At 37.1% G+C, this 24,477-nt stretch overlaps 2 protein-coding genes and 1 long non-coding RNA gene across 4 annotated transcripts in view; 2 read left to right on the forward strand and 1 right to left on the reverse strand.

The window, feature by feature from the left end:
* Positions 1 to 420: 420 nt before the first annotated feature.
* Positions 421 to 7,775, reverse strand: LOC100643561 (G-protein coupled receptor Mth2). Of its 2 annotated transcripts, none has more exons than XM_012320530.3 (7): positions 7,493 to 7,775; positions 5,920 to 6,888; positions 4,830 to 5,068; positions 3,530 to 3,696; positions 3,141 to 3,374; positions 2,375 to 2,635; positions 421 to 1,729 (listed from the first exon to the last, which is right to left on the reverse strand). In XM_012320530.3, exons 2-7 carry the CDS (start codon positions 6,106 to 6,108, stop codon positions 1,254 to 1,256), a joined length of 1,566 nt encoding a protein of 521 aa, XP_012175920.1. In that variant the 5' UTR covers positions 6,109 to 6,888; positions 7,493 to 7,775; the 3' UTR covers positions 421 to 1,253. The 2 variants fall into 2 exon arrangements, with proteins under 2 accessions (XP_012175920.1, XP_003394378.2); XM_003394330.4 differs by having other exon boundaries at positions 7,390 to 7,775.
* LOC125384673 lies at positions 1,580 to 3,292 on the forward strand. The gene is made up of 2 exons (XR_007223323.1): positions 1,580 to 1,696; positions 1,796 to 3,292. It is a non-coding gene; the product is annotated as an uncharacterized LOC125384673 (long non-coding RNA).
* A 2,903-nt stretch (positions 7,776 to 10,678) lies between the features above and the next one.
* LOC100646618 (myb-like protein X) overlaps positions 10,679 to 24,477 on the forward strand; it is a 38,173-nt gene continuing 24,374 nt past the window's right edge. Inside the window, exons 1-2 of the mRNA XM_003394110.4 lie at positions 10,679 to 10,919; positions 15,595 to 20,391. Coding sequence (XP_003394158.2) covers positions 16,994 to 20,391 — 3,398 coding nt within the window. The 5' untranslated portion in view covers positions 10,679 to 10,919; positions 15,595 to 16,993. The remainder of the gene's footprint in view (positions 10,920 to 15,594; positions 20,392 to 24,477) is intronic.

Consider the following 24,477-nt stretch of genomic DNA (forward strand, 5'->3'; position numbering starts at 1 on the left):
TTTTTGTTGAAACAAACTTATGTATATATTTAAAAATGGATACAATGTTTATTATGAGAATGAATTTAATTTCACATAAATAATTTAAAAGTTTTACAATAAATAATACATTCCACTTCTAATGTTAATACTACAAAATACAAAACGTATAACGTCGTCGCTTGTATTTTTTAATTTATTTGTTACTAGTGTAAGTAAATAATTCTTATTAGTTCTAACATATCAAAATTATTATTAACACATACTTTGAAGAATACGGCAATGAATACTAATTGAATTGTTTCAGACATGAATTTATTTTTATTAAAATAATTTAATTATACCGTATATTCATGAAATTTTATGTAAATAATAAATAGATAAATAATAAATGAAACTTAACGTTGTAGAATGCGCTTGCAAATATTATACATTTAGAAATTATTAGAAATGCTTTTAATGTTAACTATACAAGATTCAGAAGAATATATATACGTATGTATATTAGATCTAAGATCATAATATAACCTATTCGGTTATTCTCTGTTGCGTAATCAATGTACAGATATACAGATATCACAATTTGCATATACCATTGTAAAACGAGTTAGAGGCATTTTTACATAATCAAGACAAGTTTCTACGAAGCATGCTATTATTATGCGACTTTACGAGTGATCTATTATTAAATTCGTAAAATTCATTTCACATTTAGAAAATTGAATTTTTTAAGTCTTTTTTTCTTAGAGTACAAAAATATTCACAGGGAACATAAATAATTAAAATGTGACAGGAAATCAGAAATAAATGGAAGAAGGAAAAATGAAATATAAAAAAATGAAATATAAACACATACATGTACATAAACCATAAACCTTTCATTAGTATAGAATTATCCTCGCAATCAACACGTGGTAATCAAACTATTTAAAACAAATCGTATTATACAAGAATCACACTCGATACATAATTGATGATATGCAAAATAAATATTGACCTCATATATCGCGTTGATGAGATGCATATGTATATGTTATATTGATATTACGCGTATAATAAATAATTCGATAAGTCTTACATAAAATAAATTTGTCAGAATTATCAAACTTTTTTTGTTTGATTAATTCGACGCTTTATAAATAATTCATAGAAAAATTGTACGTTAAATCAAGGAACTTTCAAGCATGTTTCGGCAATTGATTTATAGTTATCTCATAATCCACGACGAATTCGAGGAAAGGTCGAAAAGTAAGTTATGTGCACGGAATGATTTTTTATCTAGGCGCTGAATCACCGTTCATTGTTGGAAGCAGATACAGTTCCATGCTTCCAGCTTCCAGTTCTGGTACTTGATTAATACCACGAAGTTGTTGTATTCTGTGCCACACAAAGTCTCTCGGTGGCCTTCGTAGAACAAATAAAGCGAAGATAAGAACACCTTGGAGAGCGTTTACAAGATCGAAGGAGGACCAATCGAATGAATCTCCGTTGACGAACCAAAATATTAGTTCCATCGTCCAATTAAGACCCATCAAAACGAAGATAATCATGCAAACTAATGTGGTTCTCATGAGTCTCCGAAGATACTTTCGATCAAGTCGATCGGATTCCTGATTTCTCGCGAGACGCCTTAAGTCGAGGTCCCTTTGATATTTAGTTAATTTGACGAAGGTTAGAACGAGAAGAATCACATTCCCAATAAGAAGCAATCCGATTGGTATGTAAAAGTATGGTATTGCTTCATCTTCCGCTGTAAATTCAAAAATAATAATAAGTTTTATCGAATTAATATCGATATGTTTGTTTTAATTTGTAGTTTTATTATCTACTTGAAATTAATGATTTTATGGGGTAATGATATAGAAGTGAATGAAGATTGACATTAGTGATACTTCATGGAAGCTTTTCTTTCTTGATATTTTTTTAGACAAGAGGCTGACTTCTCCGATCTTATATTTAAAAGAGTATTAACACAGTAAGAGGTTAATTGAAACACATGGATGTTGAATTGGAATTCAAATCAAATTGTTGTAAATTAAAATTGCTGATGATATTATTGTTGTTTCATAAAATTGCCAAGTGGTGTCTTAAACAATGGTCGTCTGTAGACCAATATTTATTATACTAATATTTCTTTCCAGTTGTTATCGTCGTTTTGAATGATTTAAATTGATACGTCTTGTGTTAAATAGGTCACCAATGATTTATGTTTCGTTCCTCGAAAGTATGTGAATAAAAATAACAGTGACAACTAGTCTTTTTTAGAGTGCCAAAATTAAGTGAAAACAGGGACCACGATATTATTAATGTTAAATATATGTGATATGTTTTTGATAGTTAAACTGTTCGCTCGTGTGCGCGATATGCAGTGAAATTCGAGTCCAACTCCACTTACATTTGAAGGAACAACTTTTCTTGGAGTTTGGTTTTACGTAAGTCGCCGGTATCATCGGACTGAGATCCATAATCATTGACACGAGGATAAGTATCACCGAGGGACCCCAGCACCATAACGAGTACCAAAAGAATAACATTCTGGGTTTCATTCTTCTGTATGTTCCACGATCCACGTAGACACGCACCAATGACCACATTTCTATGCACATCGCATTTAGCCAGAAGAAGCACGCGACGAAGGAGAACTGGATGACGAATGCTGGAAAAGCCAATTGCTTTTTAATTGTTCATTTAAAATCTCAAACCAGCACTGGTTTTTCTTCCAAAAGAATTACATGTTACATCAGATCATTTTATGGTATCCCGTAAATCGCGCTATGTATGGTAACGTACGTATAGAGTACAGTAGGACTCGATTTATCTTTAACTTATTAGGAAATGAACAGCTCTGACGATTTAGTAGTTCAGGTGAAAATAATAAGAGATCGTAAAATAATTATAATAAGAGGTAATTAGGTAAACGTATTCGGTCGAAAAAAGTTCGTTAAATCGAATAGTAAAAGTATTGGCAGATACGCTTATTTTTCGATGAAATGTTTTTTTATCAGGTTTTACATTATTACATTTTAGATTACATTTAAATGCTGTAATAAATTTTGGAGACATTGCACTTTGATCCAATAAACGGGGTTCTACTGTACTATGTTTGGACAAGAATAACATTGTTTCTAATGTTTTTTATCAGATTGAATATTTCATCTTACCTATACTGGTACAAGCTTGATCCGACAACTCCATAGTCCATAACTGTGTAATTGCTAACATCGTAAAAGCCAACGCTAAGGATCCGCAATAACGGCACAACGCTCTTCCAAAAATATCTCGCAAATTTGGTGTGATGGAATACGCTGCGATGGTAAGAATTAAGAATGGCACCGATATTAAAAGGCCGCAGGCGTAGATTGTAATTCGGGAGTCTGCAGTGATTATTACGCGACCTGAAACAATTTTTTTAGCGTTCGTTATATAAGTTGGTACGTCCAATGACTCTTCTAAAAGTATATTTCTGGCTCTTTTAAGTTATTTTTAATTTTAATTTTATTTATATAATTCTTTTTAATTTATAATTAACTTTAAAAGTATTTCTGCTTACTTTCAGAAAAACATACAAAAGTGTGAAGTCCTAAACCTGGCACGATTTCTGCACAGTAGTTGATTCCAGGTTGCAGCATTTTTGGGTCGTGATTGGGCGCGTATATAGAACCGTTCGTTAATAAATAATTGTTATCTCTGTTATCGTCGTTTGGATTTAAAATATACCTAAAAAATATATATATAATTTGGATAAATATAAAATCATCTCGCTTTCCTTTTAGATATTTTAATACTTTTATTCATATAATTGTACTCTTTTCTTTAATTGAAATTACCTATATATATGTACATGTAATTCTTTTTGTATAAATCGTAAATTATCAATCATATGATGATCATGGTGAGATGATTAACATAATGAAGCGCTTTGAATTAAAGAGAGAATGGATAAAAAGGTCACGTTAAATCAGCAGTAGACCTTTCAATGTTTTTTATAACTTGAAGATTCTTTGGAAGCATAAATTCGATTGCAAAGATGACATGTTTTCCTAACGAACTCGAAACTGTGTATAATCTATAAATTGTACACAACTGCATGATTAGAAGTGTTATGAACAGCCTGTGTAAACGTACTTGAGATAATTTGAGTCAGTCTGATCGTTTGCATTCGAATCAAAAATGAAAAGAAGCGACATCTATCCTTGGATACAGAATGTAGAATACAATCTGTGATGCGTAAGAGATAAGATGAAATCGTTTCTTATTGTGTTTCTACGGAGGAAAAGATGTACATATATATGATCTTTTTTATTTTATTTTTCTGCTTCGTTAAATTCTTTTATCAAGGATTGAAATAAACACTTATCTTTCGTTTTTAAAAAAATCCTATTTGAACTTGCGTGTTTCGTTTAAGAAAACATGGAATTTTTATGGGAATAAATGTTATACATAGGAACTTCTTTAAAAAGTGTCCTCATGGAACAGATATTTTAGAGTTTATATAATATATTCATATAATATTTACACAACAAAAGTTCCATGAAAACGAATTATTTTCGAACAGGTATTAAAAGAGCTTTCTTAAGATAAATAAAAGTACCAAAATCTTATTTAACAATATAATATCGTACTTTTGTAGAATGACGTTTTTTATTTTCAAAAACTTTTCTTTCTTTGTTCTCATCGAAACTTACGATGCAAGAACTCCTTCAAAAAATGTTTCACGGTCTATGTTTTAAATAGAACCTATTTAAAAGTTTCATAACTCTTTCGATCTCTGCTTTTTATCAATGTTATATCAAAAGTGTCAATAAAATTAAATCGTTATTCCTACTACTTGGTAACTTAAGTATACTCACTTTTTGTATTTGCAAGGATCTCCGATGATCGCAACGAACGAACTTCGAACTTCACCAGGAACTTCGTAACCAAATGCATTAAAACCATAAAAGATGGGAGAGAAATTTTCAGTCATGAAGGAATCCAAATAACAAACCGCGCCTTGAGTACCGTTTTTTATGAGAACTTCACCCAGTGGACAACATTTTCCAACCACAGATAAGTTTTTGTACTCTTCAGGTATCATCGTCATGTTTTCCTGTAATATGAGATCAAAGGATATTCTTATGTATATCTAAAAAATGTACTTATCCGAATGATCAAAAATTTTATCTTATCGAATCAAAAGACATTATATTTACGTTTCTTACACATTCTTACTGAAACATTAAAATTATATAATTTCGTGTAACAGAGAAGCATGAATTAAAATTAATCAATAACTTTCGTATGATAAAACACTACTAAACTGACGATTGATAATCGAATAAGAACGAAGATCTGTGTAAATTTTAATCGTATTTAATTTGCGTAGGTCTTAAGGAAAACTCATGCGGCAAACTTGCCACTGACAACATATGCTAATTATTGTTCACGAATTTATATTTACGTTCATTCTCTTCAATCATACTGCGACTTTACGATAGGATTACAATTTTACGCTTCCAATATTTCAAAGATAGATGGACATAGATAGGGCGAAAAGTCTAAAAATAACTCAAATGAACACACAGCTATCTATATTTATCGTATACACATCTATTTGCTGTGCTCCACAAAAATGGTTTGGTAATGTATAATTAGACCTACTGAAATTTTATGTTTTTGCAAATTTCGTATAAATACTACGAGCACCGTTCCAATTCCTATCAAGATATTATTGGCCGTTATCGAGCCTATTTAGCATTTATAGAATACAAAAATTCGACTTTTTATAATTTCAAATTCTCTGATATTGAGGTTCGATTAAATTTGATTTGTTTAATCAAATTATTATTACTGTATATATATTGATATTTATATTTTTTAAATTATACAATATTTGATTAAACGATTTGTCACTGGATTATCATATTTAAATAACATTTTTATTAATGTGCCTATACGTACCAAAGAAATTGGATATATGATCGGTTTGATCGATTGATGAATCGTTTGGTTGTCCATACTGGCAGTGCAAATCGCCAGTTCGGAAAAAAGAATTTGAAATAAAAAGAAGAACAGCGCTAGAGATTTCTTCAAAGTCGCAGGCATGTTGTTTCTTTGGATTCTGTTTATATGTCCTGCGAAAACTGCCATAAAAACTTTTTATAACGTTCTTTAAATATATTTGCCTGTGATACAGATTTCTTGGCTTCCTGCCTTCTTTTCTTTTTTCTTAATGTCACTTCGTTAGAAAAATCTTTCACAAAATGTAATTTTCTGTCAATCCCATTAATGAAAATGCCTTCGTAAAACAACGGGAACTTCACCAGCCGTAAAGAAATAACAAAATTTGGCCGTTCCACTCATCGATGACATTTTATCCCCTTCAGATCGAGCTTGGTATATTCCTTCTAACTTGACTACGTCGTTGACTACGATTTACGCTTCTAGCACGAAGAATATTATACCAAACGTTCGGGTGTTTCTAAAACTTTTCCGAACGTGTTTGGTGTTCCATATAATTCATTTGGTCAGTATGCACCTTTCAGGCTGAATTTCGTTCTCAAGGTTTTCCTTGAAATATCCAAACCGGAAGAATGTTCGATGCTTGTTGGTAGAGATTTGACGTAATAAAGATATACCTTCAGACTTCCGCACTCTATCGGTTTACAGCTTCTCCTTCGCTGATTATTTTCTTGCTATCGATTAAAGACTGAGCAATGTGGAAGATAATAGCGCTCGCTTCGTTCGAGTATCAACTTCGATAACAGAATACGTTTTCTAGGTATATGTCTTCTACTATCTCTTCCAACAGTTAATACATCGAAGCTAAATCTTTCTCCGATCGGTACGTTTCGTTAAAAACTATTTGCCTTTTCTACATACGACGTTCCACGGATATAGTCAACCAAATTCCAGTCTTTCGAACGACACCTAGAACATACAATAGGAATTACTTAATCTTTCGGTATCTCGTAACCGCTATGCGATCTTCAAAATGCATTTATCTTCACGCAATGACTCGATGAAACGATTTTTATTCTCAAGGCAACTTGTGGCTGGATTTTCCGCCGTTCTACGCGACTATTTGCCGAGAATAACTAAGAATACAATCGACTAAACGATTAACCAAATGATAAGAACTCGATGATCGGCGTTAAAGCTCGTAAAAAATGTTAAACATCATCCTAAGAGGATTTAATAAACTTATGGTCATTGACCTATAATTCTCGTTATTTCGACGACAAAAGTAGGTGAAAAAGTGAGCCGGACCTTTACGGCAATGAATCGAATATCGTTTCACGTGTTTTCATTCAAAAAACGTTTGATGTATTCATTGACACGGCAGCTAGAAAACACATTAATTTTAGAAGTCTAATAAGAAAAACGAACCGGTATCGATATATCTGACTAGATGTGTCGACTGGCACATACCTGTTCCTGTACGCTTAAAATTGATCACCGCGCGGAAAAAAATTTATGTAGATGTTATCTTGATATTATATGACTTAAGTCACTATTAAAATTATTATCGTACGTTTAAATAAAAATCATGTCGCAGTTGTCACAGTTGCCTAAGCAAACTTTAAGAATTTATTCGATGGCACAACTTCACAAACCAGAAAATATCACCGGCTCGATCACGAAAATTAACGTTTTCGACTGACTCGTGGCTCGACTATTATAATAATATAATCGTCCTTGTTCAAAGCTGCAGGAAACACTGGATCGCGTAACGGAGAATCGAATCCTGTCGAAATTTACGTGGTTACCCATCGATGTCTGGGAGCATACTGGCCGTATTCCTCGAGGCACAAGGCCTTTATTTATCAGTGCACGATTACTCGTACGGTTGCATACATCATCAAAGATTCAATAGGCAGATGTAATTATTGCGTATTCGTTGAACTCTGTTTGATAATTTTATTAGAATAAACAAATTAGGAAATCTTTGCAGAATATCTTTTCCTTTAATCGTTCGACCATTATTCTTTTTTCATGTGTTTCATCCTTTATGGTCATTTATATTTCATCGTGCAGGGACGTTCATCAAAAGGAGGAAATTTTTATTTTTCGAGAATATCCAGATGATTTTTATATGTTCTAGTAGAAATAAAATTACTCTGCATTGAAAATGAACTTATATCCGATAGAATATACTTCCGATAGAATATACTTCCGATAGAATATAATTCCGATAGAATAGATAGTGTGTCATCATTTTTGGAACAGATGGTTGTTGATAGAACTCTTCTACTGTACGAGTGAGATAATACAATAGATAAAAAATTATTAAATTACATATTACACTATGTGATATATTTTTGGATTAATGTTAATTTGATCTATTTGATATGAATTTTAGTTGATATTTTTATGCACGCCATCGTCATATCATAATATTATCAACTATTATAATATCTTTTATTATGTTCTTTAATTACGTACAATATAACGTACCGGAAATTCCAGATGATAATCAGGAAAATCGACTGGAATCGATAAGTTAGGACAGTATCTTTATTACGAAGTTAAAAAGTCCATTTTCTAAAACAAACATACTGTCCGAATTTCAAAGAGGAAAGTAAACCCGCGTACAGATATGAATAAAATTTATATAAATATCGCGCTTTCCTCGGATCGTTAGATTCTCGAAAACCTGTACCCATAGTAATAAAATTCTACGATAAAAGTAGATTTATATAACGTAGTAAAATTTGATCTAGTATCTGTCCTTGAGCGGTAATACTCGAGTAAAAATCGGACGATAGATCGAAATGAAAACATCGACGCAACATCTAACATTTTCTTCCTTTGTTCATCGTTGGCCGACATTTCGTAGAAAGTAAGAAAGTATGTTATCGCGCTTTGTAGACTATCCGCGAAATCCGGTGAATTCGCGATATTCGTCAACCTTCCTGTCTACGTTCATTAAAAATACCTTCGGACGATATCGGAAATGTGACGTAATATCAAGGAAATTTTTCTATTATCGCCGATGAGATGACGTAGGCGTGTGAGTTATAATCGCAAATATAGTAGCTCGTCACGAAGGAACTCCAATTTTGAACTTTGTTACAAATATCATTCTGCGAAATGCAAGTTTTACCAGTGGCTTCTGCGAATTCCTCGTACTTTCGATGAGCCAGTCAACAATGTACGTACTTACGTTATCCTTTCATACACACGATATTTGCAGCTTGCAGAACCGAGGGATGCAGCTCTGCAAATCCGATTGAAATTTGCAGTTTCGCTTAAGCGGCAACGGACCAAAATACATTTGTCTTCCAACGATTTTGAAGATTTTTTTTTATGCATTTTATTGATATCATTCGTAGGGATCATTTATTTAAAGTGCAATGTTTTATCTTTATCACGCGGATGAGCTTGTGTCGAAAGGTGATCGATTCTTTTTCCTTATGTATTTCGTGAAAGTTCGACGTTTCATTTATTTTCTTTATATTTTAATCACTTGTAATATTAATTAAAATTTTAATATGAAAATCTTACGTTGGCCAGGTAATACGATCACGGTGTAATTTTCGAAGTTTGCAGTACGGTACAGACATTAATCACCAGCGATATATTTAGAGAGAAACCACGATCGGTTAGAGCTGACTAGAAGTTTAAAAATTCACAAGTTCTTCTTATTGACTTTAATGGAGTTTCTCATTGAACTTTCTATTAGCCAATTGAAATGGATATCAAAGGGACTAGCGTAAAAAAAGTCTTACAAGAAATATTCATGTTATCAAGTTCAGTCGCACACATCATATAAATTTACTGCGTAATATAAATTTACTATAATTTATAAATATATGAATAACATTACAATGTATATGTGGTATAAGTATATACTATCTTACAGTAAGCAAAGTATATAAACAAGGGAAAAAATAAAATGATTTTAGACGATAAAAAATTGCACATTTTAACTTTATTTTAAGGCGCTTTTAAAGAAAGTACGCGAAGCAAATTTAATTTTACAAATCGAACCTGCGCGTGTAAGTATATACGTAGAAACACGATGAAAATATAATTGAATAAATAAAAAAGAAGGAATGCCATATAACGTTAAACACGTATGATCTAAGAACGTGAACATTGAATGATTCTTGACTTTTATAGTTATCGTTCGACCGTCGTAGACGATGAATTGTCGAGCAGTGTAATTAAATTCCTAAGTACATGTAACTCGTTGACTTCACGTACATATTTCCCTGAAAATCATTTCTGACGTCAACGCGAGTGTTCAGGAGAAAGTTGAAGATATACCGTTGTAATGTTAAACCGGATTTTACGCGCAGAGTAGTCGCAAAAACGTATAATGTTTTTATAGAATTGTAAATGAGAAAGAAAAAGCATCGACGAAAATCGTACTTACGAAATCTGTTGAAAAAAAATATAAGACGGCAACAAAATTGTAAATGAATGATACTTTCGATATAAACACGCGCATCAAAAAATACTTGCAAATCTGAAAGATACTAGTCACGAATTTATCTTTGCCTTTTTATTATCTGCGCGATAATATTGATTCACGGTATAAATAGTGAAAATGTTTTTTATAAAGTTCTGAGAAGTATTGGATATCTATATGTTTGTATGTTTAATCTTGTACAAGATAGAGCGGCTGAAAATCAAATCTCCGCGCGCCTACGTTCCCGCCAATTCCGTAGTGTTTCGATAATCGACTGGTAGTTGTACCGGTGCTTCAGGAGGTTAAACTTCTATGAAGGCAAATGAAATTCAAATTTAGCGATTGACGCAATAAACGTTTGTATCAGTGAGCAGTTTACCAGTTTATGTTGTTAGGATCAATGGGATCAGACGTAAGAATGGAGTGAGTCGGATCAGAAAAAATCCAATGACGTCTTGGAATGTGTAGGCGTGCTGAACCTGGGAGAGGGTTTTACCAGACCACCTGTAGCGATGACGAAGTATTCGTCGAATACAAGATATATGTAAGAACTTTTTATTGTTTTTATATCAATAGTTGTGTATTATAATTAAACTGAGAATTTTTATGCAAATTCATGTTTTTGAAGATATAATTAAACAAATAGAATCCCTGTAGAAAATTATTTTACCTACCAAGTACATATTATAGAAGATATTACATTTTGGATATTTATATATTTTTTCAATTTACATGCATTCTACGCGGTTTTGCATTTTAGAATTTTCTATAAATAAATAAAAATTCGCAATCTAATTATAATACAAATATGATAATTAAGATGATTTGATGATATAATCAGTTGTAAATATTTGTATAACAAATTAAGATTGTTGGATAATAATGACTATGGTTAAAGAGACAAAATAATTTATTTAAATTTTTCGAAAATTAAAGAAAGTAACATCATGATTATCATATTAACTGTAAAAGATAGATCATAACCTGTGAAAAAGATGTAGGGAAAGGTACACAAATTTTTTTAATAATTTTCAAGGTTATTTTAATGATGTCATTTACACAGTGGGTGGTATTCGTTGTACCAAGACTATTATTCGTATCAAAAAAATAAATACGTAGTTGACATTCCAAATAATTATTGTTAAAATGTTCCATATATGCATTGTGCCACAGATACAGAAACAACATTGATAAATTTGACTACGATGTATGTTGGTGTCGCATTATTTCGTATTTGCTTTTCGATAAGTTCATAAATATTTGAATGATATATAAGATAAATATTTTGCGATACTCAAAAACGAATACTTAACCGCTCCATTATTCTTAGTTGAACGATCGAAAAGAATTATATTTTTAAACTTTGTTCAAAATAGTAATAGTCGATAACGAATCACTATGCTCTCTAGTAAGAAATATCGTAAATCTCGAACTTCATTCAGCCGATAACACAGATTTCTATCTATGAAAATAGCCTTATTGTAGCAAAAACTACACGAAAGCATTAATTTTAAATCTTTCGTACTTCTTTCTTCATGTTTTGACCAGGTTATGTTATCTATCTTTAAACAAGCGATGCTTTTTATAAAATATAAAGGAGTTTATATAATTTCAATATTTTGAAACTTTATAATATTTAAAGATTAATTGCGATATTAGTTACTAAAAAGTAAACATGTACATGTAACATTTGTTCATTCATAGAAAAGTTTGATTTATATGTATATAATTATATTTATCGTCAGACTAAATTGTTTTCTACATTGAAACAAATTAAATCGTTCATGAAATTACGCATCCTAATTTTTTAACAGAATTCCGTTAAACTTTATACATAAAAAAATCAAGGAGAAGATTTAATCATTGTCATCCCAAGTTATTATATTCACTGATCAAAATCTATTTCCTTGACATTTCGTTAAACGAACACTCCCTCGGATTACCTGGCCGGAAGCCATTCATGTGATGCAGTTGTTACCAACAGTGATCATGCTCGAGGGTAGACACATTGATTTTTTCTTTTTTCGAACAAAAATACAGTCTGTTCGCGAACGTTTACAAATATTTTCAGACAAACGATCTACCAAAAAAATGATATTCGCTATAAAGTATTTAAATGTCGATGGAGTATTTTAACGTATATAACAGATCTACATAATCTACTGATCAATCGATTTAGCCATCGTCGAGTAGAGAGAGTCGATTAGGAAATCAACCGAAGGCGCGTTTTTCGCGAACCAAAGTTCATCGAGACCGCATTCTTCCGCTTTATCTGCCGATGTACGGAGTTCCTGCTAAGTCGCGGACAAAATTGTCGCGAGTCTCGCGTGCGTTCACGGTCAGTGACGTCTCCCTTCTATGTATGCTCCCTCGTCTCGTCCTGGACGAAGTCCATCACGTGACCTTGCTGGTATACCTCGTGTTTGCCTTCAGTCACGAACGAATACAAGGAAGAGCATCTTTATTCGGTAGTAAAAACAGTGCGTAGTTAACAATATCTTCTATCGTTCTCTGGTTCGACGACTCTAGTACGTCGACCAAGTCGAAATTATTCAATGCCGAAATTGTAAATCGGCGGGTCATCATTCATAGTGATGTAACACTGCCGAGTCAATAGTGCTTTCATTTGAAAGAATTTCTTTTATGATTACGTCCTTAGACACGCAGACCCCTCTTCGTAACATTGTTTGTCGATGGTTCTTCAACACAATGATACCTGGCATTGTGAAATTTGTTGCGTATCCTCTTTCAAATATGGAAGTATAAAATACACGGAATATCGTGAACTAACCTTTCATAAAAAATTCAGGAAAAAATGTTATGTCCTAACATTTAGTTCGTTGTTGTAGATAGGAAACAATTTATTTTCAGTTTCGCAACTATGTCACTTCTAAATGTTACTTCTAAATGAAATATTGTCTGAAACGATATAATTACCGCTATCGTAGTCATTGTTATTTTAATTAAACTGTAGAATTTCCTACGAACGTCGTTAAAACCACGACGACATTTGAGATTACATTTTACTCCGACTTAAACATATAATCGATTTTATTTGTTCCTTTCTCATATAATTGACGTTCATCGAATCAGGTTGATATTATCAAAGCGTCCCCAACCGTGTTTTATTCGGAATTGCTGAACCGAACTGCTCTGAAATGAGAAAAATCAACAAAGCAAGCACCTCGCCCGCGATGTTGGATTATTTTCAGTAGAATTGTCAGGAATATCATATAAAATAAAAATCATCGAAAACAATTGGCGGCAGCGGTGCGAAGGGAGCGTATGAAAGGATCGAAGCTTGCGAATGGAAGGGCGGAAGTGCAAACGGGGCTTAATGCAGCATCAGCATCCGACACGGTGTACTGCGCCGCGAATCTGTCTTTATCCCTCCATTGAGTCGCCTCCCTCCTTTTAATAAAAATATTTCTCTCTCTCTGTCCCACCGCTTCTCACTTGATGCACGGCCCTCTCTCTTCCACTTTGACCTCTCAGGGCCTCTCTATCCCGCGAACGCTTCGGGGATATAGGGTGAGTACGATTTCGGCCCCCTTCGTGGAGCCACTTAACGAGGAGGTGCTCGTTTATCGAAAACTAGTTCCTCGTCGGGGACACGGGTAAATCTCCCGTTCAGAAAATACCAACGCTCTCCTTTTTCGCCTTTTTTTTTCGTTCTCTTTTCTTTCCTTTCCGTGTAACCATGTTGTACACCAAAAATATCCGAATATTGGACAAGCTCGAATCGCGTGAAATTGACAATAAAATACGTATAAATCCGATACATAGAGAATCGGAAAAAGAGTTCGTTCAACGTTCGAATTAGTCACGACCTTGCGCTAATTTGTCACTCGCAATTGGAGATGTTAGGGAAATCGTTGGAACACTTCGTTATCGGATATTGCGGATTTAAAACGACAGAAGAAAGGGTTGTTGATAACGCGCAGCTTAATCGACAGGATTTTTCTCTGTTTTAATGCCGGTAAAATCGTTGATACCATTGTAATCGAAGTTACCTTCGGTACACTCTGTATACCCGTATATACACACAGGTTATCCCATTCTCTTCCTCTGCGTCTGTCCTCGTTCGGCGTACCTTCGGTCTCTTTCCATGGTCGGTGCTCCGGTCGCGAGCTGGCTATCTCGGGGTAAGGGGTAAGAACGTTATAGTGCCGGGCCTATACGTCTTGTCGCCCCGCACTAGATTCATATCAGCACCGCCTCGCGCACTAATTTACTTTCATTACGATATTAGATGATTTACGATATTAGCAAACTAACATTATCAAATGTCGAACTACATGAAATCTAGCTATACGATTTGATTTGTTGCGTTGCGGTAATTTAATAAATTGAAAGGGGGAATACATACAGCAATGGTTGAATATGGATAAGAAAAAAGTTATCGGAAATATACTGTGTTTTTCTATTAAATTACTATGTAAATATTCTGAAATGTTTTTATAGCATAAAATTATAAAGATATACGCCTGTGGCCTTCGATGACTCATACGAATAAACAGATTTAATAATTCCGAACAGTTACAAAGCGTTATGAAATAAATGAGAATTAGCATTTTTAAGTAGTCGATTAATCTGGTATAAAAGTTGTCACATTGCTTTTGGCATAAAAGAACCGAGAAGATCGAATCTCGCGTTGAAAATGTGGAAACACACTTTACTTTATAAATAACTTGCGACGCGTTTATTCACTTACACACTTGCAAAGCATAAAATTAAAATGTCTATTTTGGTGCAGAAATTATTTAAAAAATTTGCATGTTAAATTTAACTCGATCAAATGGTCCCTAATTACTAAAATGATTTAATAGACGAACGATATAGCGCATTAACGATACCAAAGAAAAAAAAACAAATTGGAGGAAACTTATTACTGGCTTACATTATTATAGCACTATTTTTAATTTAATCGTATGACATAAAAACATCTGGACGTATCGTACTGAATTTCGTATTTCTCACCAACGACTTTATCCAAATCTAAAATTTCAATTAGTTTTCGGTGCACCAAAGTAACTGACATAGACAAAAATAGCCAACATTAGAGTTATAAGATCTATCGCATCGTTCAGAAGTAGCCAAACAAATTATTTTCACCGAATCTTCCAACGATCCGTATTTTCAAACTTCTCCCATAGAAATCATAAGTTTCGACGACTTAAAGCGTAAATCGTAAAAAAGTAGAAATAATTGTTTTTAAGGAAGCAAACGAAAGAGGAGAAACGAAGGAAGTAAGACAAGGGCATCGCGGATAGATCCGGTCCTGGCTCGCGATTCCGTGGAGCGGGGGCGGCGGCGACGAAGTGGAAGGCAACGAGGAGGTACCGACAGTAGCTCCCAGACAGTGACTCCGCGCGTAACGACATGTAACCGGTGGATAAATCTTCTGAGTGTTATGTCATCGATGACAATTGTTCGTCAGCCACGATTTCATCGTCGACGATTCGTGCACGGTCAAGGATAAAGGTGTCGTTGCAGGAATGCGTGCAGGAACCCCGTGAAAAAAGCCGAAAGGAAGAGAACGCGCTTGTTGGAAACGGACCTTGAAGTCGCGAAGTCGGGACAGTGGAAAGGATTAAAGAATTTCGAGGAGAGAGATTTAGGGTGCGACAAGGCCGGCGCAACCACCGTGTAAGCAGCGACAGAGAGAAAGAGAGAGAGGGGGGGAGGGAGGGAGAGAGAGATAGAGAGAATAACGCCGGTGGAAAGAGAGAAGCGAATAGTTGAAGAGAAGCTCGATGGGTCGAACATACTCAGTGCTGCCAGCCGTAAGCTCGACGGAGTCGACGCCGCAAGCTCGATGCAAATCGACGTTGTAGATACCTCGATGAAAATCGACGAGCTCGCTGATCCTCTGCTCTCGCTCGCCCTGCTCTATATCGCGGTTCGATAGCCGAGTGAACGTCGACGACCTCCGGCATCGGTGGATTCGACACCTTCGCGATACCGTCGTGTTTTTATCTTAGATAATAATAATCGGCGGTGTAGCCTTGAATCTTCAGTTCGACGTCCGGTGTGGATCAAAACTGGCGGAAAGTTTCCGTTGTCGCGAAACGTACAACAAAAAGAACGGAGGAGAAGCGAATAAAATTAAGCGGTCAAACACTGGCAACGGAAACGTCGAGGAAGACAAGAGCGTGGCCTATGTGTCCGGTGCATCTTGTTCGCGGAAGTGCTAGGTCAACAATGTCAATGCCCTTAAGATCGATCGTTGCTTGCTTGAAATTGTCTTGTTTGTTGATGGACGGTGAGAAATTGACTTCAGGGTGAGTCGAACCTGATCAGGGTGAATCCGTGCCACCCATGACACCGCTTAATCACTTAGTCGATGGAGCTGCATAGTATAAGGTTATCACAGTGTATGCTTAGCGAGCAATCGGGCGATGTAATCGGGAATAAAAAAACTATCCTTTGCGAGCCGACTGATGTAGAAATATCGATGTACAGTGAATATTTTAAGAGTTACTTTTAGATAGCACGTTCTGGTTGATCGGCGGGCCGAGAAGTTACTTAACGCGATTGGAAGAAGAGGAACGGTTGTCAGAAGAAGTCGTCTCGGTGGACGGGTGGCAGAGTAATAACCGCTCGTTGGATGGAGTGATGAGCGGGGCCCCTGCACGGGGCACAGCGCCCCGTCGACAAAGACGTCATCATCATCATCACCATCACCATCATCAAAAGCATCAGAAGCAGATTCGGCAAGAACGGTCCTTGGATGAACCGGAAGAGAAACGGCCGAAAGTGAATCCGATTTTTCTTTGGGCATCGCAGCGAGAGCAAAGAATCGTCGAGGTAAGATGCGAGGACTACGACAAAAGGAATCGTATCAAATTGACGAAGACGGCGCAAGGATGGCGTTCGATACCGAGAACGGCGTCCAATATGTACTCGACTGCCTTGGGAGTTACCTCCCAGAAAACGAGCAGCGCAAACTCTTCGAATTCGTCCGACACAAACGAAGAAAAAGACATCAACAATCAGACAGGACATACAACGCTCAATCTTCGACATATCTGCGCGAACGAGCTAGCCAACGGGCGAACCAACGGTTTGGTCGGCAAGGACGATGTTGGAAAAAAGAGAAGTTACGATGAGGTTAGTAGAAAGAGCAAACATCGACGTGATTACGGATTTCCTCTGGACGAAATGCGGAATAACGCAAAGATCAAAGAAAATTGGGACGAGGAACGACAAAGAGTACCGTGTTCCGACGATGACGACGACGAGGCGGACATAGAAGAGGAGGACGAAGAAGAAGAGGAGGAGGAGGAGGAGGATGACGACGACGAGGAGGAGGAAGAGGAGGAGGAGGAGGAGGATGAAGACGAGGAGCAAGAGGACAACGATGAAGAAGACGCAAACGAAAACGAGATAAAAGAGGGAAATAAGTTCGAGAAAGATGCGTCGAGTTGCAACGGAAGGAACAATCTCGAAAGGCTGCAGAAAGATAAGTTGTTCCAACCGCGAGTAGTACTGGAACAACTACATTTTTCTCAATTGCCTCAAGGCGTTCATCAGAATGTCCTTCAAAGACGGGGAAAAGACGAGAAGGGGCAGGGCGAGGATGATGTTATCGCCGGCGAAGAGAAGCCAGCAGTGGATAATGAAAAAAGAAAACACGTGAACAAGGCAGGCATTCAGGACATATTGAACATGATCGATGTCACGGCCTCGCCGGTTCTAGCTACCGATACGCCTAGTGCTGATTTGCCCGTCGACTCGACGAAAACGTACGAGGTTCTCAACGAGAATCTTCATAATAAACCCAGTGAGAGTAAAATCAAAGACTTTAACGCAGCGGTTCTCACGGAATTATCGGGTAAGGTTAAAGAACAATCGAGGAACGAAGCGATTTCTAGCTATCAACAGCTGGAAGATATCGTTAAAACGAACGACAATCTCGCCGGCGATAAAATACAGATCCACGAAGAGAAGATATTCACCAACTACGAAAACGAAGAAGAGAAGAAGCCCGAAACGAAGAACGATGTCATCATCGTTTCTATAAAGAACAACAGTTCGGACTCGAAATCGTGCAAGATTGCCGAAGCGGACGGTGGCCTTGGAAATAGATCAAAGTGTAGAACGAATTCTCATTCTAAATGGCAAAGTATGATGTCTGTCGACGGCGTGCAATTGGAAGCGGAAGACGAGCGACCCGACGAACCCGGTGAACCAGTGAAAATAGATTATAACGATAGCTCGAAGATTTTGAATGCGCTGAGAAATACACCCGGTCTTTCGGTTTCTATTACCAGGACTCACACTCCGGAAATAACGAAAAATATAGCCATGTCGTTGACGAGACCAGCGTCGAAAGCGTCGTCGTCGTCGTCGTCGAGTCGATCGCCCGATTCTCAAGCGGAGTGCGTCGAAAGATTGTTGAAGAACACGGACTCTGCAACGGAAACGCAAGGAACCACGACTTCTCCGAAGAATCTTCCCGGTTTGTCCATTATCATACCCAGTTACCGATATCGAAATTCTCAAATAATCGCGAATCATTCGACTTCTCCGAGTATGAAAGCGCGCGTCGAGTCCCCGGAAAGTACCGTGAATTTCCCCAAGAACGAGACTTACTCGGGTGAGTCGAAGACGGGCGGATTTCCTCACGAGGAAGACGACAACGAGAGAGACTTGGAGGAGGACGAAGACGATTGCGACTCGCAAGTATTGGAAGATCTTAGACGACAGAAAGCCGCCGACTCGCTAGCTTACGAGTCCGATAGGGATTACTTCCACAGGCAAAACATAGGAAACTCGGAAGATCGGAAGACTCCTCTGGAGAATACAAAAAATCAGACTCATTGGATCAGCTCGAGCAGAAACAGCGAGGCTCAAGCTAAATGCAAGTATCAGGATGTAGAACATTTCGACGAGCAAGTCCTCGAGGAACTTCGGACACGTGGCACCGTTGTCTCACCGCAGCCGAGTGGAATTCCATGTTCCCCGGCTTCCAGGAGACCCTCTTCCGCGTATCTCGAGAGATTGCTACCTAGTCCCCCTTGTTCGGTATCCTGTTCGGAAGACGCGAAGAACGATCTAACTTTGAAAGGTATTTTGTCGTCGCCGAATCAGCTGGAGGTCAGAGATTACGAGAAGCAGAAAGAGATTTCGAATCGCTGCGATCAAATACCCAGCGATCATCTTACTATTCGTGCCGATCCGAAGGACATGGAGAGAAGTAGCGTAAACAGGAAAGGTAACAGAAGCTTTCAGGAACGATTGAACGTTCACACTCAGGAGATGAGGAACTCTGGTAGACCAATGTCCAGCGGTGATATCCATAGTACGTACTTCGTGACGGATCGAGCCACGCCCAAGAGACCAATGTCCGCCGAATGGTCGATCGGTAGGCAAAAGAACCAATCGAGTTCCTATCAAAAATCATCTGCAAAGCATCGAATGCACGCCATGGAGGAGGCTTGCGCCACGTCCAGTAGCACCGACAACCTTTTGGATCCTGCTAGTCAGCTTAGAGAATTGATCGAGACGTCCGGACATCTGATACCGGATCCGCTTCTGGTACCGAGAGACTATTTGCCGGGTCTGGCAGCGGCTCCGGCCACTGAAATTCCGAAACTGTTGGCCTCCAGGCCAGAACTAAGACTGCCAGAAGCGTTAACCAGGCCGGATCTTCTTAGGGATCCAGATTTATTGGTGATATCCTTGGCTCATCTTCAGCACGTCCTCGATCACGGCGAGGGTCCGGTCTGCAGGTCACGACAGTCGCATCCAAGAATCAACAACGGCACTAACAGAGGATCCGGTCACGCGAGCAACGGAACGAAAAACGCGTTGCAAACGAGACCCAAGCTCAGCTGCAAACCAATCGGCACGCTAATGCCGGCACCGATCGATCTCTCCAGTGGTCGAAGAACCACCACATACCTCCCGTTGCTCAGGGTACGGAGCGGATTACTTAAACAGGAACCGGAAGTCAGCTCCACGGCCAATTCGCCCGAAGAGTCGCAACTTTGGCATCCTCTGTTCGGCAGGTAATTCTTACTCGTTTAATATTTTATCTTATTCAATATGGAAAATACGAGGAGCATGATTTTAACGCGAATATGAACATTTCTATATTAAAGATTAGCCTTACGTTTAGTTATTCAGGGAATACGAGATATTTGCTCGTTCGAGCAGAAGAATTTGCTCGACGCGCAGTGATATATAATTAGCCACGGCATAGAATAAGAAATAATTCAATCAGGTGACGCAAGTGTCCATTTACATAACTTATGTGTATGGCATTAAAATAGAATAGATAAGGGACTTAATAAGAACGTGTTTCGTGGCAAGAAATTGAAGCGCATCCTATTATCACGAAGCGTCGTTTATTTTATCCAACTCGAACGGGAAAGAACATTCGTACGTCAGAAGCATTAACTCGTACCCCGGAACAGTGAAACGGCAGCTGTCACTTTTATTTTGCCAAACGCTTTGTCCTAAGGTTCTCTGTGATAGTACGCGTCTTTTGACCAATGACTGCATGAAATGTAACCGCATTGGAACATTTTAATCGTGGCAAACGTACGCTTGTAACAGCCGTACAGATGCGGGTAACCATTTCAGCGAGATAGAATATAGGTACGGTTGTTCATTGTCTTACGTGTTCTCGAATGAATCGCTTTTCAACTAGATCTCTTTTATCCGTCAGGTATTATTTCTTCGATAAAGATAATTATCCATGGTTATATTTTATTTATCTTTTGCACGAGGAGAGGGAAATATCACATGAAACACGTTGGAATGGAACACCGTCTGGTCTCTATGACGTCGACTGTAATTAATGCGAAAGAGAGGCGGACGAAAGGGTAAAAAAGAAAAAAGAAACATCACGAAAAGCATATAAAATTGAGAATCCACGGATTAACCTCTCACTGCAACTTCAATCTGCATTTAGATGTAGAATCAAACTCGCAGACGCGATGTTGCCAGTGAAAAAAAAGAAATTGGAGCCGCCGTTGTTATCGATGCAAACGCATTGTTCGTTAAAGTGAATTTTTACGATTAAAGTACGAGTTAAAGAACGAATAAAAGAACTTTTTTTTTTTAAACAACAATTTGCCATAGAAATAGATCTTTCTAAAGATCGTCGATTATCGTCGAATATTATTCATGTTCTTTTCAATTCGTGCGTTAAAAGATCGTCATCTAGATTCAAATTTTATTTCGTCGAATATCTCGTCCGGTACGAACCTGTTTAGATATTGTATTTTATACTTCTTTATCCCGTCTTTACCTATATTTACTGACGTAGGTAACAAGGTTCGACCTAATCATTGCAAATTATTAAATTACACCTATTAAATGTACTTAACATGCATACCACGCGACATCGGAATTCACAATTACCCAACCAGTAGCTAGCTTCGAAAGCACTTTCATTAATAATCGATTTATTGAATATCTTGTATTATATAGAAGTTTTAACGCCAACACCGGTCGAGAGAGCGTGTCGTGGTAAATCAATAATTAACCATCAACATCTTGCAATCTCGGTATTATTCAATTAACGGTAGTAGGTTTTAATGAACTTAGAAGAAATCTTTTTTATATTACGTATTACATATCGTAATATGTTATCGCGACTGTCCTATAGCTGGAGAAAATCAATAATCGCATAACTGGTACCGATTAGTTTTTCGTCGTTTGGCGTTGGTAAGTGGACTATATTAATCAACGAAACGGGTCATAAAGGAGCAACTATCGAAGCGTTTAACGTAACAACATCTTGCCCTTGTCACTTTCACTGTTCCATCCTATAGTTCACTCGGGTCGTTTGATGGCTATTGCTCCGAGAACAATTAAATTTCGATCTATGTACTTAATGGTAATCGTGGTTGGACAATTAAATTTCTATACGTATCGATACGTGGAAAGGTGTACGGTGTGCGGCGTACGACGATACTTTATGCATACAGAACGGGAAAGGAGATGGAGTCAGGGTATTTTGCGAGTCCGCGACGGCGGAGGTAACACACTGATACTAAGAACGGATCGGTGATAGTGCGATCATTTGCATTTTAATACCGAGCGAACGATAGCGACTGTATCTTGCAGGCTCCACCTCCGGTCTGTCAGTCCGGTTATAACGAGCCGATCGACGTGCATACATGACCGCCGTTAAATATTTAAACGAGATCGAACGTGGTAAACTTCTGCGCTACCTCCTACGTAGAGAGACGCGAGCATGATCGATGCGCTTCCTCTTGCTACCAATTAACAACATTCGACAAGGTTCCGCGATTTGCTTCCACGCTTCTTGTAAATATCATAAAAATCTCGAGTTTAGATTATATCTTAACGCTGTCTAAGATACGATCATATCTCCCTCTCTCTCTCTCTCTTTCTCTATTTCTCTCTCTAGTAAATTATGCACGAAGGTATAATCTCTACTTCTGTTAAACTTTCTTTACGTTTCGAAATTGAGGCGGATCTGTCTGATGTTCCAATTTTACTTTAGTAATTGAATGAAGTAGATTTGAGAAAGCTTCTGGTTATTTACAAGGGAGTAAAGCAATGGAATATAAAAAGAATACAAAGTAGAGACGCGATAGAAGAATAAAAGTGTAGTGGCAATAATAAATTCTCCGGCGAATATTATACGAATTCGAAGTTGTGTTTGAAATGATTTTCACTAAACAATTCTGTAGATTCCTTATATTTCGATTTGTTACTGCGGAATATTTATATTTGTCGGGAAGAAAGCGTGGACCGCCTTCGAGTCGTGAAATTCTCACTTTCGAAGAGTTAAATCTATTTTATCGCCAGCAATGAAACATTTATAAACTGTAAAATTTCTTTGTAAGTTGCTTTTATCCGATAGTTGTCACATAACTTTTTCATCCTGACAGGAAGAAATAGCAAGAGACTAAAACTAAAACTAGTTTGATACGCGGTAATTTCATTTATTTATGACGCGTAAATAACATTCACGGCTGTATAAAACCGAGAATGGGATTAATGGGGAAAAATATTTGCCGCGTGGAAATCGGCGTCGCGAAAAATAATTTTTTCGTTTTTCTTATTCGATCCACGTTTTCACAAGCGTGTGAGAGAATTTGCGCGATTTAGGTTAGAATTCCGGAATAATTGGTGAAGGGGAGTCATTCGATCACTTAGATTAGAACATTCGTTCCATGACGAAGAGTCCGAATTCCTGAACTTTCTAGCATTTAATCTTAGCGAGAATATCGAGACCAATGTGGATCGAACACTCGGCCTGTCATAATTTATTCGTTGTTGAACGTCTGCCATATGAATTTTCACGGAGGACGATTTCGAATCTTTGCAACAGAATGATCAATGATAGAAGGTTATCGCGAAGAAAACGAACGAAAAAAGAAAAAAAAACGAAATCGTTGGATAGACGCATTGAGAAACGTTTTTCCAGCTGGACAGCGATTTTCTCACGAGGTGGTCGAATTCTGTTGGCCGATCTTGTAACACGTGGCTTCTAATTGGTGATCGAGACTTCTCTAATTAGGACTGTGTGTTCCACGATCGGCAATTGGCACGGCACGAAAGTGGGTCGTGGCTCCGAGTTTTGTCCTACGCTCCTTGTCTACGTTTTGCGACGAAACTGTTGCGCAAGCAGATATTTCAAATTCATAGTCTTCGGTCCTGCCTCGAAGGATTGATAAAGATATCTGTGACGTACCTATTGTGTTTTCCTCGAAGTAAAATAGTATCGGGTTAAACCTTGGAATCTCGAACTATTTCAGTATATTCCTTTCGCTCATAGATCGGTTTCACCGCGATTACTTGAAACTTATGTGTTTCGCTGATCTTACGAAAACGTGTACGTTGGAAAGTATTTATACGATATACGTAGAAATGCGAATTATTAGTAGTCGTTGTGAAAAAAATAATCAACTCTAAACGAGAGATTAATATGGTTTCTTCTTAAATGCGCTTGAGAAATAATAGAACGCTGCGTGTTTGGTTCTTTATGAAAGCAATCGCGTAGCGGCCAGAACGTTAATGAAAGTTTAACGAAAATAATTTTCCAGTTTCCAAGTTCTTATTTTATTTCTATAGAAACGTCGTTATTCGTATAAGTCATTACCTCTCTCGAT

This window comes from Bombus terrestris, chromosome 3, assembly GCF_910591885.1.
Source record: "Bombus terrestris chromosome 3, iyBomTerr1.2, whole genome shotgun sequence".
In the NCBI taxonomy this organism is placed as follows: domain Eukaryota; kingdom Metazoa; phylum Arthropoda; class Insecta; order Hymenoptera; family Apidae; genus Bombus; species Bombus terrestris.

Excerpts from the sequence above, each read along its gene's own strand:
- LOC100643561 (XM_012320530.3), bottom strand. The coding sequence starts at position 6,108 with ATGGCAGTTTTCGCAGGACATATAAACAGAATCCAAAGAAACAACATG. Across the intron at positions 3,697-4,829 it reads GATCCTTGCAAATACAAAAA|GTATATTTTAAATCCAAACG; the intron begins GTGAGTATACTT and ends TATATTTTTTAG. Across the intron at positions 2,636-3,140 it reads TCAAGCTTGTACCAGTATAG|CATTCGTCATCCAGTTCTCC; the intron begins GTAAGATGAAAT and ends TGGCTTTTCCAG.